Source organism: Phocoena sinus, chromosome 19 (genome assembly GCF_008692025.1).
Source record: "Phocoena sinus isolate mPhoSin1 chromosome 19, mPhoSin1.pri, whole genome shotgun sequence".
In the NCBI taxonomy this organism is placed as follows: Eukaryota; Metazoa; Chordata; class Mammalia; order Artiodactyla; family Phocoenidae; genus Phocoena; species Phocoena sinus.
Genome location: NC_045781.1, coordinates 57,608,627 through 57,622,461, shown reverse-complemented (window position 1 = coordinate 57,622,461; position 13,835 = coordinate 57,608,627). Strand labels below are relative to the sequence as shown.

The following is a 13,835-nucleotide window of genomic DNA, read 5'->3' as shown; positions in this document are numbered from 1 at the left end:
GAGGAGGTGGTGGAGCTGTGCTCTGCCCTCTCCCCGTCGGGCTCAAGGCCGTCATGCGCACGGCAGCAGAAGAGGGCAGGAAGCCGGAGGGCGGGCCCCGCTGTCCCCACACGGCCTCGCTGTCCCCTGCCGGGCAGGCTCACCGGTGCCTGCTGCAGGGTTAATGGCCGGAGGCTGCTCTTCATTTATGTAATTGGGGCAGAGCTTGGGCTTTGAATTCACACCAGGTGAACTCATCTTCATCTAAAGGATCATCAGTAACGAGAAAGCAGGGTTCTTAGTTGTCAGTGACAGGCCGAACAGCCCATCGTTGCCTTGAACGGGCCGTCCTGCTCATGACATGGAAGTTAAAAGTGGAGAGTGGGCGCACCCACCCGGCAGAGCGGGCCCGGGCCGGCTTCCGTGGAGGGTTGAGGCCAGCTTGCCCAGAAGCAGCCCCTCACCCCAAGCAGCACTTACCTTCTCGCCGTGCTCGGCCCCCGCACCTCTGGCCGTGTGACCTCACTCGTCAGACTTCTGCCGCCTGACTGCACGCGGGTCAGAAGTAGGAAGCTCTCTCCTCGCCTCTGCCCACCAGAACTTCCCTCTGGTACGGGGCCTGGCAAAGCCCATGGGGGTCCCGGTCACAGGGCTTGGGCAGGCGCTCCGGCTTCAGCATCTTGCTTGCGGCTCCCCGTGGGTGCTGGGGCAGGCGGGCAGGGCTCAAAGCCAGGCTGGATGCCACGGCAGGCCCGCGGGGGCCACAGAGGCCCTCCCGGTACCTGCCTTGTGTGCTCGCGGTGCGAGGCCCAGGCGTACAGCTCCGGCTCTCTGGGCTGCTGCCTTGGGAGGAGGTGGCTGGGAGAGCGACGGCCCCAACGCAGGCTTCTGTTCCCGGGGCCGTTGTTAGTACAGAGGAAGGAGCCTGCAAGCAGGTGAGACTCCAAGGAAGGTAGTTTGGAATCAAAGAAGTAGAAAAAGATGACAACCCCCGGAAGAAACTTCTCTTTTGCTCTTTGCTCTGCTGTCCTATCCACGGGGTTATTGCTGAGGACGCCGTTTGAGTGACAGGAAGACAAGCACAAGCTCCACACGGGGAGCTGCCTCTGCTGTGTCACCCCCGTGATCAGAGCGTCCCTTGGGTGGGGCAGTTGCAGGGAGAGGTGGGTGTACGGTGCAGGACTGCGGGTCCCCAGGGAGGGCAGCGGCCAGCGCACCGTTCCCCCGCTGCCTGCCGGCAGCTGGTTTGCTAAACCAAATGCTCCTGGCACCTGGACGGCCAGCACAGAGCCCTAGGCCTCTGTTCCCTGCATTGCTGGAGCCAAAGCGGCAGGGTGACAGCTGTATTCAGGGTCAGCGAGGGCCCTGAGTGGACGTCTGTCTTGCCTGCTCCTGGGTTTGCTGACCTGTTGGTAAGACCCCCTCACTGCCCCCCTTTGGACGGGTTCTGCCTCTGTCTGTCGCTGGTGCCCACCAGCTGGCCCCGTCACTCCTGCAGACACCACACCAGAGCCCCTAGAGGGCTTTGTGGGGTTTGAGTGTGAATAGCTGTGCTGCTTTCTCCCTGCTTCCCAGGAGCAGCTTAGCTGGCTGACGGCGTCGGGCTTAGGTAATTGGGGAGGGTTGGTCTAAGGCGGTGGATTCCTTGGGGTTGGACTGAATTGAGCAGAAATCAAGGGAAACACACAGCGAGCTCGGAGACCCTTGTTCACAGAGTCGTCCGTGGCGTGTTTGTCAGCGTGTGACAGTGGTGCTTATTGCCGCGTGGCATCCGGTTTTTGTACCAAGTCGGTGCAGGCGGGAAGTCAGTGCTCCGTGACAGTAGAAACGTGCTGGGGGACCACACACTGGGCGGGGCTGCCGGGGAAACGGCTGCTTTGCTGTCCACGCTGGGTAGAGGAGGCCCTCCTGAGGCCTCGCTCAGGCACTGGCCAGGTGACAGGAGAGAGACTTGTGCTTAGGGCCCCCCCACCCCATGTGTGGGGATGAGAATGTGACAGTGTGCCTGGAGCTTCCACTGGAGGAGTGTGGCCAGGGAGGGGCAGTAGGTCCTGCCTGGAGGAGCGCGGTGGCTGCAGCTCGGGTGGGCGTGCGATGCCTCTGCTCGCTGCTGTCTTCCCAGGTGTCTTAGGTCAGAAAGCAAAGCCGTGTGGAAGCGGTTGGTCCAGAGCTTAGACCATGGTCACCTGCACTTCTGTGGAAGATCCGTCCGAGGCCAGGCCTGGTCATCAGGGCTGTGAACACAGCCTCCAGTGGAAGCTGAGGCACTGACTGGCGCAGCTGGTGGCCACGGGGCCAGGGCCGAGGTGATCTAGGCTCTGGCCAGCCCAGCCATTCACCTCGGAGCCCCCCTGGATGTGTGCCGTCTGGGGCCGAGGAACCGCGTGGTGCAGCCAGGGCCAGGCCTGGTCGGCAGGCTGTGCGGGGGCAGAGCGGGGGCTCTCTCTGATCCTGGACCTGGGTCAGGACCGGGACCAGGGCAGCTCGTGGAGCGCAGGGCCCTGAGCCGAGAACGCAGGAGAGGCGGTTTCCTCCCGGCCTTGGGGCAGGGATGGGGGTGCGGGAAGGGTGTGGAGGTCAGAGAGACTCCAGTCGGAAGGAAAGAGTAACCGCCCCAAGAGACACAAGGCTGTCGAAGTTTCAGAAAGTTAAGATAGGTTTGGAACAACGCTGCTGGGCGGTCCCTCGGCAGAGCGTGCCTCTGCGAGTCGCCTCTGTGTCCTCCGTTGGCTGGCGGAGGGGAGCCGGCGTGAGGTGGGCTTCCGGGTCGGTGAGGGGCTGGCGCCCAGTGGGGCAGCGCTGGCGAGGGAAGGGGCGCATTTCAGATCCCTGCTCTCGGAGCTGTGCTGCTCAGGTCCTGAGACCCTCCACACACGATAGACGGACGCCGTCAGGTAACATAAACCTGGTTCCGTGAGAAGGAGTTTGTGTGTGTGCATCTCAAAACGTGGGCAATAGAAGGAATCTGCAGTGAACACGCTGACTTACACCGAGATGATGCAGTTACCAAGCTTCCAGACGGGGACGTTTATTACCAAAAGGAGGGAAAGTTTTCTGTAATCTCGACAGCGTCCCTCACTCGCAGGTAGTGAAGAACGAAGTAGCAGTACGATTTAAACAGTTACATTCGTTAAGGAAAGCTATTTTCATTTGGTAAGTAACTAAGCCAATTTTCCAGCTAAAAGAGAAGAAAGGCAAAGGGTAACGTTTTAACCGCTTCATCAGTGAGAAAAATCAGAACACAGTCGACATTGCCTTTTTGTCAGTGTGCAAAAGGATTGCCTGTATTAACATTTTATACGCACCAGGACATAAGGAGGGAGAAAAGAAAGTGCAGGTTGAGACTGATGTGTGAGAGAATCCACAGGAGGGCATCTGTGTCAGGTTAGTGGCTTCACCTCTGGAGTGAGGGCTCACCCGCACGCAACGGACCGTGTGGGTTTACGTCAGTCAGGCTGCGTCGGGTGGCATTTCTTTGGAGATGGTGGGTGGTCCCCATAAGCAGGGTCCCGCTGGAGGACATTGTCAGGGAAGCACCAGGTCAGCATCAGGGGCTCATCTGCCCACACGTGAGCCACGGCTCTGCAGCGCGGGGTGGGCCGCCACGCGGCAGGCCCGGCGGTGAGCGCGGGCCACATTGGTCACTGGAGCTGGGTTCCCCGAGAGGCCCAGTGGGAAGAGCTGGGGGTCCCAGGGGTGCAGGAGCAGCACGGGGGGAGGCCGTACCCTGCCCCCCTGCATTCATGTCCGTCTCCTCGCCGTACCAGCTCCCAGTGTTGGGAAGCCCTTGCTGGGGCAGTGGAGCGCGGCCCCTCCTGCCCCGTCCCTGCCCTCTGCGGGCTTGTTGTGGGGTGGGAGTCACCCACTGAGCGGCAGTTGGCTGCCTGATGGTCCTGTTGATGGCGCTCAGAGGGGGGCACCCTCGGGCCAGGCCCGTGTCTTGGTCACGGCTGAACACAATACCTGCCGGAAAACCCTCGGTCTGTTCTGTGGTCCGCACGCAGGAGGCCCTGGGATACCAGTGTGCTCTGCTCTGAAGGGACCAGGAATTCTCTCGCCTGCCTTGGGTGTGTCAACGCTGACCTCTCAGGAGGAGCCTGGTGTCTGAGCGTCCTGGCAGGCGTGGAGTGAGTTACTGAAATGGGCTGAACGAGGAACCGCCAGGCGGTGGAGGGCAGGGTCCAGCCGAGGCCCGTCTCGGCCACTCCTTGGGGCCTCCAGGCAGTGGCTGCACAGCTGGAGACCTGCACCCACCTGTGACAGGACGGGAAGGGTGTGCACACGTGATAGCCGTGTGAGCCCCAGCGTACCGTGAGAGGTGTGTGTTGGGGGCAGCGAGGTGGGCGCGAGAGGGGTGCTGCCCCAGATCCAGGCCCGGGCCTGCTCACCCAGGCTCGCCCGGGGCTGGCCGCGTCCACACTGTGATCCACCCCCGGGGGTGCCTGCTTCCCTGAGGTGCGGGACGATCTGGAACAAAATGTGTTGCCCGTTTGCATCCCAGGCTCGTCCACGTTGGGGTGGAAGCGGACTCCAGAAGCTCCGTCTGTGCTAACGCACGCGCCGTGTCTGGGGAGCGTTAGGCATTGCTTCCGTCGCCCTCGGGTGTCCGCCTGCTTTGGGCCCCTCCGTGCGGCCGCCTCCTTCCTGCTGGTCCCCTGGGCGCCTGGCAGCCCCTGCTGGAGGACGGGCCCCAGCATCTCGGTGCCCGGCGCCTCGTACCCACCCTGGAGGGTGGTCCACGTCCTTGAGGTCACGTTGTCCGGGCTCGCGGGCGTGCTGTACTGGAGCGCCTTCGTTCTGTGGTCTTACACGCAGGCAGCTGCACTTTTTCTTCTTCTAAGGCTGCGTTAGTGACACTAGTCGGCACTTGGGGCCGGTGGTTTTCCAGTGTTTGCTTCCTGCCCGTTTCCTGACACCTGGACAGCCCTGGGCAGGAGAGCGAGACTGACCGGGCCCCGAGCCCGGCACCCCCCTCGCTCCTGCTCCCTCATCTGGACTCTTGATCCTCCTCCTTCGCTGACCAGCAGCAATTCCTTGTCCCTGGAAAGACGCACAGTGACTCTGTCGTGGTGCTGACTCGACGTCACGATGGGACAAGCTGGATGCCGTCGGTGGGTGGGCAGCCCACGTGGCAGTGAGAAGAGAGGTCGTGACGTCTGGGAGGCACCTTCACGGTAAGTTTCTGAGACGAAAGGTGTGGTGCGTTGGAGACGAGACCTGTAAGGCTGCGCTGAGCTCGGTCCAGAGTGGGTGGGCCTCCACCCAGGACACCTGGAGGACCCGGGGGGTGGTACCCAAGCTAAGGAAAGGGTGAAAACCAGACACAGTTCATTTCGTTCACTTTCCTGAATGTTCGTCTGCTCCAGCGGTCCAGAGCGTCTTGGGCTTGTTGCCTGGGTCTCTCCCCTGGGCTCGGGAACGCCCTTTGGTTTTTAAATGGGGCGGCTGTATAACTTCCTGTCCAAAGTGGGGCTCTTGAGATGAAAGGGAGCACTCTGATGGCCAGGCTGGGCGTTGGACGTTTGCCGGGCCCGGCGGGAGTCTGTGGGACCCGCACCGCGTTCTCCGTGCAGCCCGGGGGAGGCGTGGTCTTCGTTTGTGCGTGTAGGAGAGCGCCTGTCATCCTCCCACGCCCCACCCAGAGGGTGTCTAACAGAGAAATGGGCTTATGGCTGTTAGACGGGGTGTGGGAACTCCTTGTGTTTGGAGCCCTCTCCGCCCTCCCCTGGAGTGGCTTCAGCCGCGGGCATTGTGTTCTCGTGGCCATGCTGACCTTTTCTGCATGGGCACCGTCTTCCTCGCCAGTCGTTTGGGTGCAGGTGTCGCATACCCTGTGCAGCGTCCTCTCCCGCTCTCGCAGGTGAGGTGCGGGTGCAGCTTCCCAGCCTGGGGGTGGGGGATGGCTGGGCGGCGGGGGGTGGCCTGTCCCCCCGCTCCCCGGCTCAGCTCAGGTAACTCAGTTTCTCTGCCTCTGGTTTTCACATCTCGAGCACGGAAGCAGCTGTTAGGAGAGAAGATGACTCTCACGGGGTTGCTCTGGGATTAATTAAAACCTGTCAGCGCTCCGCGCCACTAGGGCCTCGCGACAGCATCTGTTCTTGCCCTGTCCCGCGTGTCCACCAGGAAGGCGCCCGGCAGAAGCGGGGTCAGCCAGCCTAGCCCAGAGGGGTTCACGGGCACGCCTGCCGGTAACCCTGGCCTCCGGCAGGTAGGAAAGACTGGCCAGGCTGAGCGAAAGCTTTAGGCCTGTGTGCAGGGCAGCCTGCTCTGGAAACCAGGTAAAAACTAGCTTTTAGGGTCTCTCAGACCCAGTACATCGTGGTCTCGGTGGAATCCACTCGGAATTCACCCGGGTGTAGGCAAGTGGCGGTAACGTGGGTGCTGCTCTGGTTTTCAGTTGTGTTACTGGCAGCCAGACAAATGGTGGGACGCTGGCCAGCCCTGTGAGCCCCCAGCCCTGAAAGCACTGCTTGCCTCGAATGATGGGCATTTGTGCTGTTGCTTTTCTGCGTAGCTGCGTTACCTCACGGTGTGTGCTCACGTGTGAGGAGGCAACCTGCCTGTGTAGGTACCATTTCGTGTTGCAGTTACTGGAATGCACAGAAGTCTTTCTAATCTTCACAGCGCGTTGCAGACAGAATCACAAGTCACACACTCAGCACGGACGACGCAGAGAGCTGCGAGGAGCAGGCATGTTTATTTGGTTCACTCCAGGGCTGCGGCAACCACGCAGTTGTAAAAAAGGAACGGGAAGTAAGATGTACAAAAACATGAAATACCCCTTTAGAAAGTATCACCATGAGAAACGTATTTCCTGTGGATCCTCCCTCCCTCTCCTGTGCCCCCACTCCCTGAAAGGAGACCCCCAAACGCAACCAAACTGTGAGAAGGGACGGGGGGTGAGTATGTAACAGAAAAAAAAACTGAATTTAACGGGAACATGCTCTAATCTTTAGTTTATTTCTGGTTAAAAATATAGCAATCCAGTGCAGTGTAGTAAAGAAATCTGCTCGAAAGGTAGCAGAGAGAGAAACAGCTGAACATAAGCAAAGCAAGGCAGGGTCCACGGATGGCCGTGCCCAGGACCTTCCCAGGCGTGGGTGCAGGGGCCCCGTCTGGACGTGCCCGGGCCCCACAGACACATCCATGCACGTGGCCGGGGCTGCTCCATGGCTGGGACCACGGGGCATCCAGACAGTCCGGGACCTTATTCTTGTTTGTTTGGACGGTGGGACAATGCTGGCAGGAAGGGCAGACACACCAGGAACCTGGTTTTGTTGGATTGAAACAAGGTATGTTGCATATTTTGGAGATGGATATGTCATGGTTTCTCGGGAATTGTCAAGCCACCGGGTTTCAAACACATTCCTGTCCTGGCACCCGACCAGCTCCCGAGTATGGGTGAGGCATCTGGAAGAAATATGCATATCTGTGAGGGAAGTCGAGGCAGGCACAGGACAAGAATGTGAAAACCCGTGGGCTCAGTGACACACTGAGAGGACGACATCGTGTGAGGGCCCTCGGGGCCGCGGACATCTGACAGCCTGGACGCACGGCCTGCATCCGCGGTGCGGAAACGCCGCGTGTTCTGAGCCCAGGCCCGACGGCAGGCTGTCCCGTGCGGCCCTCCCCACACCCGCAGTGCTCCCTGGCCCTGGTGCCAGCCCCCGGGATGCCCACAGCACAGCAGCCCTGGGCTCTGGGGTTGGGGTGGGGGAGACAGTGGGGAAAAGAAGGACTTTGCCGTAAGACTCAGTGTCGGGGCTGCAGGAGGGCCGGGTTGTGGTCGTTTCATGGGCAGAAGAGAAAGCAGGTCTCTGCTTCCCTAAGTAAGTAAGTGTGCAGCACAGATTTAAAACAGAAAAAGGCCCAGGCCACTACCAGCTGGAGCGGGCGCCCTCTCCCGTGCCTCACGCCAGGGCTTGCCACCCACTAGCCGCCGGACGCTCCAGGGGCTCTGCCTCTGGTTGCCTCCTTTTCCGCGTCCCAGACGGGGGTGTGATGATGGTGGTGACTGTATTTTTTGCCATTGATTTGCCGGGATCCCTTCTCTTTCCACGTCAAGCTGGAGGGTCGGCGTGCTGGCCTCCTTCTGCCATGCCACACAGCAGAGTGTTATACAAGCAAAGAATTTTGGCTAAAATCCAAAAAACATGACCCAGAAAAAAAGGCAAACTGTGAGTAATACCCAATCACGTGGTTCTGTGAGAAGACCAGGAAGTTGTCGTTGGGTGTCTGAGCTACGAGCCTTCCCTTCTGTCGTTCTGCTTTATAATGTCCCCCGTTTGTACACCAGCTGCTTTTGCTAATGCGACAATCTCCTCAGATGAAAAAGTTAATAAACAAAATGGCGACTCCGATGTTTAGCAAGATCACCATGGCCACCAGGATAGGCGCCGAGCCCTGGAACAGAAGCAGAAGAGGAGGTGAGCCCCAGGCCACACCCCCTCCTCCTGAGCGAAACTAGGGCTTCCCAGAGGGTCGGGGGAACGCAAGGCTCAGGCAGTGGTCAGAGGCTCCCATGAGCTTCTGTGTGCAGTCCTTGAGGCTTTGACCCCTTCAGACCTGCACGCCTGGGTCCCAGCATAGCCACCCGAGCTCTGCACACCTGGGACGCCAGGTGCAGCCCACCCAGCGTGGCGACGGGAGAGCCCTCTCGGTTCAGTGAACAACTGCCCGGGAGCTGCGCAGCCGCCGGGAGCCCCTCGCTCTCCTGGGGCACGAGCCCACCTGGCCCTTGGACCACAGCCTCTCCCCCACCCCGAACCCGCCGTCCTTGAGCCTCTGCGGTGACGGTGCCGAGGCCACGGTGCTGGACAAGGATGAGGGGCACCAGCTGCCCCGACCACCCTGGGCCTCTGCTGGAAGCCCCCTCCCGTGGAACCACTCAGCGGTGAGTACATGCCCGCAGCAGCGTTGTTTTAAAGCACCCAGGACGCGCCTGAAGAGGTCCTAAAGCCACAACACGGTTCAGTGTGCTAATACAGAACCCCTCCTGCATCTCCCACCCTGCCCGTCACTCGGCTTCCTGAAATACCCACACGCGCGCACACACACCACACGCGTTTCTGGAATAGAGCTGGTATCTAGGTCCCAGCGGGAGCACCCGGGTTCAGAGAGGGCAGGCGCGTCACAGGAGCTAGCCCGCCTCCCAGACGGATGCTCACGGTGGCCTCGAGGGCCACCTTCCAACAGAAAGCTGCTCGGCCCCGGGGTCCGCCTGGCAGGTGCTGAGTCCCAGAGGGCCCCGTGGGGATGCCCCGCGAGGGAGGCCCTCTGGTTTCCTCGCGTTCAAGTGGGGCCGAGCACGCTGTGCCCCGCCAGCGGGTGGGGGCCTGATGGCCGTTAGCACAGGGCGTCAGCGCTGGGCCGTGGGCCGAGAGGGCATTTCACGGGCCATTCCCGCTGCCTTTGGTCCAGGGAGTGGGGAGTGCTTATGGGTGGGAGCCGGTAGGCCAGGGGTCAGGAGGTGTCCCGTGGGTGCGAGAGCCCCAGCCCTCCGCCTGGCCCAGGATCTCTGTTCTTTCTTCAACGCCACCCGCCCTCCATGGGAGGAGTGCGTCAAGGGCGGGTCTCACCCACGAGGCGAGTCACGGCCCCACCCCGCGCGTCTGATCCCACAGGCCTGGGGGGACTCTGTCCCTCTCACCCACACGGGAGCCAGACCCGTGTGTGTCCTGCCTGCTCTGGCCTCTGTGTTTCCCTCCGGGACGCGGTACGTTCCTCCAAGGTGAGGACCGTCCTGATCAGCAGGAGGAGGGCTGGGGGCAAGGGTGGGGTCCCATGCCGCCCCGTTTCTTTTGGGGAGCTTCCAAAACCACCCAGGTGCCCTTGCTGAAAGGATGGCGCCTGGGAGTAGCCCTCACAGGGACCCGTCCAAGGCAGTACAGCCCGCACCCGTGTGGGCTTCCTACAGAGGAGGGTCCTGAGAGCTGGAGGGTCGGGGAAGACCCAGGGGGCAGGCTCTCGGGCCCCGGACCGCTAGCGTCCACTCACCGTGCTGGCCTTGAGCTCATCCCCGTTCTCCTCGTCCGATTCCAGCGCCACCGGTGAGGACCTCTGGGGCGGAGAGAAGGTCAAGTCCCAGCGCAGCAGCCGGGGCTCCGCCCGGTCCCCCAGCCGCAGGCTCTCCAGCCTCTGAACCGCGGGCTCCGCGCACAAGGCCGGCCTGGCATGCTCCTTGTTCTGGGACTTGGACCGCGGTCTCTGGGCCCCGAAGCCCCGGTCGTCGGTGCCCCCCTTGTTGTAGCGTCTTTTCGGGGGGTGCACCTCCTGCGTGTACGAGTCAATCCTCAGCAGGGGCTTCATCTCCATCTCGTAGTTGCTCAGCTTCTCCTCGTCCAGCTCCAGCAGCTTGGTGCTCCCCGGGCCGGGGTTGCCGGCCCGGTGGTGGGAAGTCCAGGAGAATGTGGTGGGGGACCCCGTCCGCCGCTCCCGGGGCTTGGGGTTGCTGGGCTGCCTGTGGCCTGGGCCCCGGGCCCGGAAGGCTTCCGCGGGCTGGCCACTGCGGAGGGCGCCGCTGCGGACGCCCCTGGAGCCCCCGGCCTTCTCCTCTCCCCAGCTGTTCCGGGCGCAGTCCCCTCCCCGGCCCTCCAGGAGCATCTGGATGTCCCCACCCCGCTCCTCGTCCACCGAGACCTGCCGGGAGAAGTGGGCCACCTTGTTCCTCGAGGCGGGGGCCGGTGGAGGGGTGGCCGTGGGGCTGGCGGGGAAGCTCTGCAGGGGGCTGTCGTCGGGGGTGGTGCCCTTGCGGTACAGCTCTGGGCTCTCCTGCTGTAAGGGTGTCCCGGCGGAGATGACCTCGATGTCGTCACTGGAACGCTGCCGCTTCGGCCGCTGGTACTCGAGCCCTGGATCAGGGACGAGATGGGGAGCACAGAGGCGGGTTACTTGGGTGTTCTGTGTGGAGGCCCAGTCTCACCTGAGGATGGCAGGGGACCAGGACCGGGTTATGGTGGCAGGTAGCCAGGGCCCTCGCTGCCCACCAGTGGGCTATGGGGCGAAGGAAGTGGGAGGGCAGTGTTCCCACAGCCCCTAATAGACCCTCCAATTTCCCTCTGTGGGCACTTCAAGGATGACCAGATTGGGACGGGCAGAGTGGACAGTTCTGGTCCATGCCCCCGGCTGCAGGGGTGACCCAAGGCCCGAGAACGTGCTGGCCTGGCCTGCTCGGGGATTCTGAGGTCCCACGCCCGTGGCCCCCTCCTGACGATAAAACATCTCGTGCTCGGTGACCTTCTACAAGGCAGGACGTGGCGTGTTTGCGGCTGAATTCCAATGCTTCTGTTCCCTATCTATCTTGGGTCCTGTGGTTCTCGAGGCTGCGCCAAAGCCCAGGGATCCTACCAGCGGGGCCAAGAACTGCAGGCTCTGGGAGGAGAGCTCAGGGCGTGGTCCCGGGACACACTCCACCCCCAACCTCGCGAGGCTTCCACTGACTCTGGGAAGCCTGACCCAGGTGGGGCGGCGCGTCGGGCTGGGAGGATCGCGGCCTTAGCGGGCCTCTCCGATCAACGATGTCCCTGCTCCAGCCTCCCTGCCACCCTCAGGCCCGTCCCCCAAGGGGGGATGAGGGCCTCGGGTCTAGCTGACTCTCAGTGGCTTCTAGCTCCTTCCAGCCCCACCCCTTGGACAGGCGGGAGGCCCGCCCCCCAGCGTCCCAGAGCTGTGCTGACCAACTTGGCCACTGCCGGTCACGCGTGGCTGCTGATGGATCAGGTGAGACGAGGTGAAGCTAAGGATGGATGCAGACCCGTGGCCGCAGTCCCGGCCTGGCGGGCAGCAGCCTCGTCAGACAGAGCAGTCACACAGGTTCTAGCATAACCCTAGGGGGAGGAGTGCACCCACAGTCCCGGGGGAGAAGCAGACGGAGGGAGGCAGTGGGCTGATGGTGGCCGCGGGGCAGAACCGTCGGATGTGCCTTGGGACACCCCCCCCCCCCCCCCCGGCTGCCCTGCCCCCAGCGGCACCGGGACTCACCGTTTTCCCTGTGCTGGAAGGAAGGGGAGAACTCTTTGGCAGTGATCCTGGCGATGCGTGCTTCCTCCTGGGCCTTCTGAGCCGCGGTGAGGGCCGCCTCGGCCTTGGCCCGGGAGTGGGAGGTCCTGGGCAGGAGAGACACGGAGGGCGGTGAAGGCTCGGGGTTGGGGGTGGCTGCAGCAGAGGGGCCGGGACAGGATGCCCGAGACCTCACTCACTCGGCAAACGTCCCCGGGCACCGCCCAGGCCGGGGTGCCCGCCAGCTGTTCTGAGCATGGAGCAGACCGCACCCGAGCGAGAGCAGGACCTGCCTAGCCTGGGCTGTCTTCATCTGGGGTGAGCCCAGGTCCTGCCGCCAGGAGGCTCCCTCCGTCCCCTGGCCTGGCTACAGGCTAGAGACCGCAACCCGTGACTGACTCATCTCTGAACCTCCGGGGGCGGGCAGGTGCTCCGTGTGGACCCGACCAGAGATGACCATCTGGGGGCGGCTGTGCCCCCCCCCCCCCCCCCACTGTGGGCAGAGCGGGCCACCCTCCAGGGTGAGCAACTGGCCAGCCTCGGGCAGGAAGGGGAGGGCTCGACGGCAGGACCAGCCCGTCCTCAGAAGAGGGCGCAGGGCACGAGGAGTACGGCGTGCACGGCCCGCCCTGGCCTGCCCAGCCTCCCCCCATCCTGTGTGAAGGGGCCTCGCTCGTCCCAGCGCCCTGCACCTGGGCCCCCGGCCAAGCAGTTCTTCAGCCCAAACGCTGTCCCCTGGAAGCTGGTGTCACCAGTCCGGTGTGCGCAGTGAAGTCTGAGCCCTGGTCTGCAGGTGCCGAGAGAAGGCAAGTCTGTGGTCCGGGCTGAGGCCCGACGCCGCTTAGCAGCTGTGGGGGCGATGGACAGAGCCAGTGGTGGCACTGCCCTCGGGTGGGGCACACCCCCGGGTGGACACGGGGCCGCGAATCCAAATGAGCCGATGACACCGCCCTGACGCTTCCAGCAGCACAACCTCCCGCCGGGCGCTCAGCTGCCCCTCCCCAGCTGAGTCCGTGTGAGGCCCTTCAGGGGGCAGGACTGGGTGCCCGAAGCACCCGGACGGGTCGACCTGGTTCCCTTCCCGCAGGGCGGCTTCCGCAGCCAAGAGGCGCTCTGTCATGGCACGGCCCCAGCTCGGCCCAGAACCAGCTCGTGGGCCCGAGCTCGCCTCTGCTGGATGATGTGACTTCTCCAGAACGTGCCAGGGGGTTGGCTTTGGTAGTAACGGTTTATTGAGATATAACTCACAGAGCATACAGCTCACCCCTCTCTAGCATACAATTCAGGGGGTTTTAGTCTGTTCGCGGAGCTGTACAGCCATCACCCTAGCCGATTTTAGAACTTTCCATCACCCCCAAAGGACCCCATTACTTTTAATAATCACCCCCATTTCCCCCAAAGCCTCCCCACCAGCCCTAGGCAATCAGTAGAGCTGCCTGGTGTGGACATTTCATGCACAACCGAGTTGACTGGGGTGAAATGCACATCACAAGGTGCACCACCTGGGAGGTCCCCGGTCAGAGGCATCCAGCACGTCCACAGGCCATGCAGCCACCTCTGTCTAGTTCTCACACTTCCCACCACCCCAGAAAGAGCCCCATCCCCAGGGCAGTCACTCCCGCCTGCACCCCCAGCACCAGGGGTCTGAGCCATTCAGCGCTGACAAAGCCCCTCCCATTGCTGCACGGAGATGGCGCCCACCCCGCTTCCCAGCCACGCGGCGGGGCCAGTCCTGGGGCTGCTCCTGGGGTCTGAGCCGAGCGCCCCGCCACGCTGTGCTGTCTGATCCCGGGGACCCGGGGTCGTCGGCTGGCAGATGAGCATCACGGCTGACCAGACGGGGCGTCCCCAAAGCTGGT

General features: G+C 62.8%; 2 protein-coding genes across 3 annotated transcripts in view; one reads left to right on the top strand and one right to left on the bottom strand.

The window, feature by feature from the left end:
- KLHDC4 (kelch domain containing 4) overlaps positions 1-13,835 on the top strand; it is a 71,002-nt gene that overhangs the window by 56,316 nt on the left and 851 nt on the right. The window lies entirely within an intron of this gene.
- JPH3 (junctophilin 3) overlaps positions 8,282-13,835 on the bottom strand; it is a 155,103-nt gene continuing 149,549 nt past the window's right edge. For both annotated transcript variants that reach the window (XM_032612506.1, XM_032612505.1), the window contains exons 3-5: positions 11,959-12,083; positions 9,976-10,829; positions 8,282-8,382 (exon numbers count right to left, since the gene is read on the bottom strand). In XM_032612506.1, the coding sequence (XP_032468397.1) occupies positions 8,302-8,382; positions 9,976-10,829; positions 11,959-12,083 (1,060 nt within the window). In that variant the 3' untranslated portion in view covers positions 8,282-8,301. The remainder of the gene's footprint in view (positions 8,383-9,975; positions 10,830-11,958; positions 12,084-13,835) is intronic.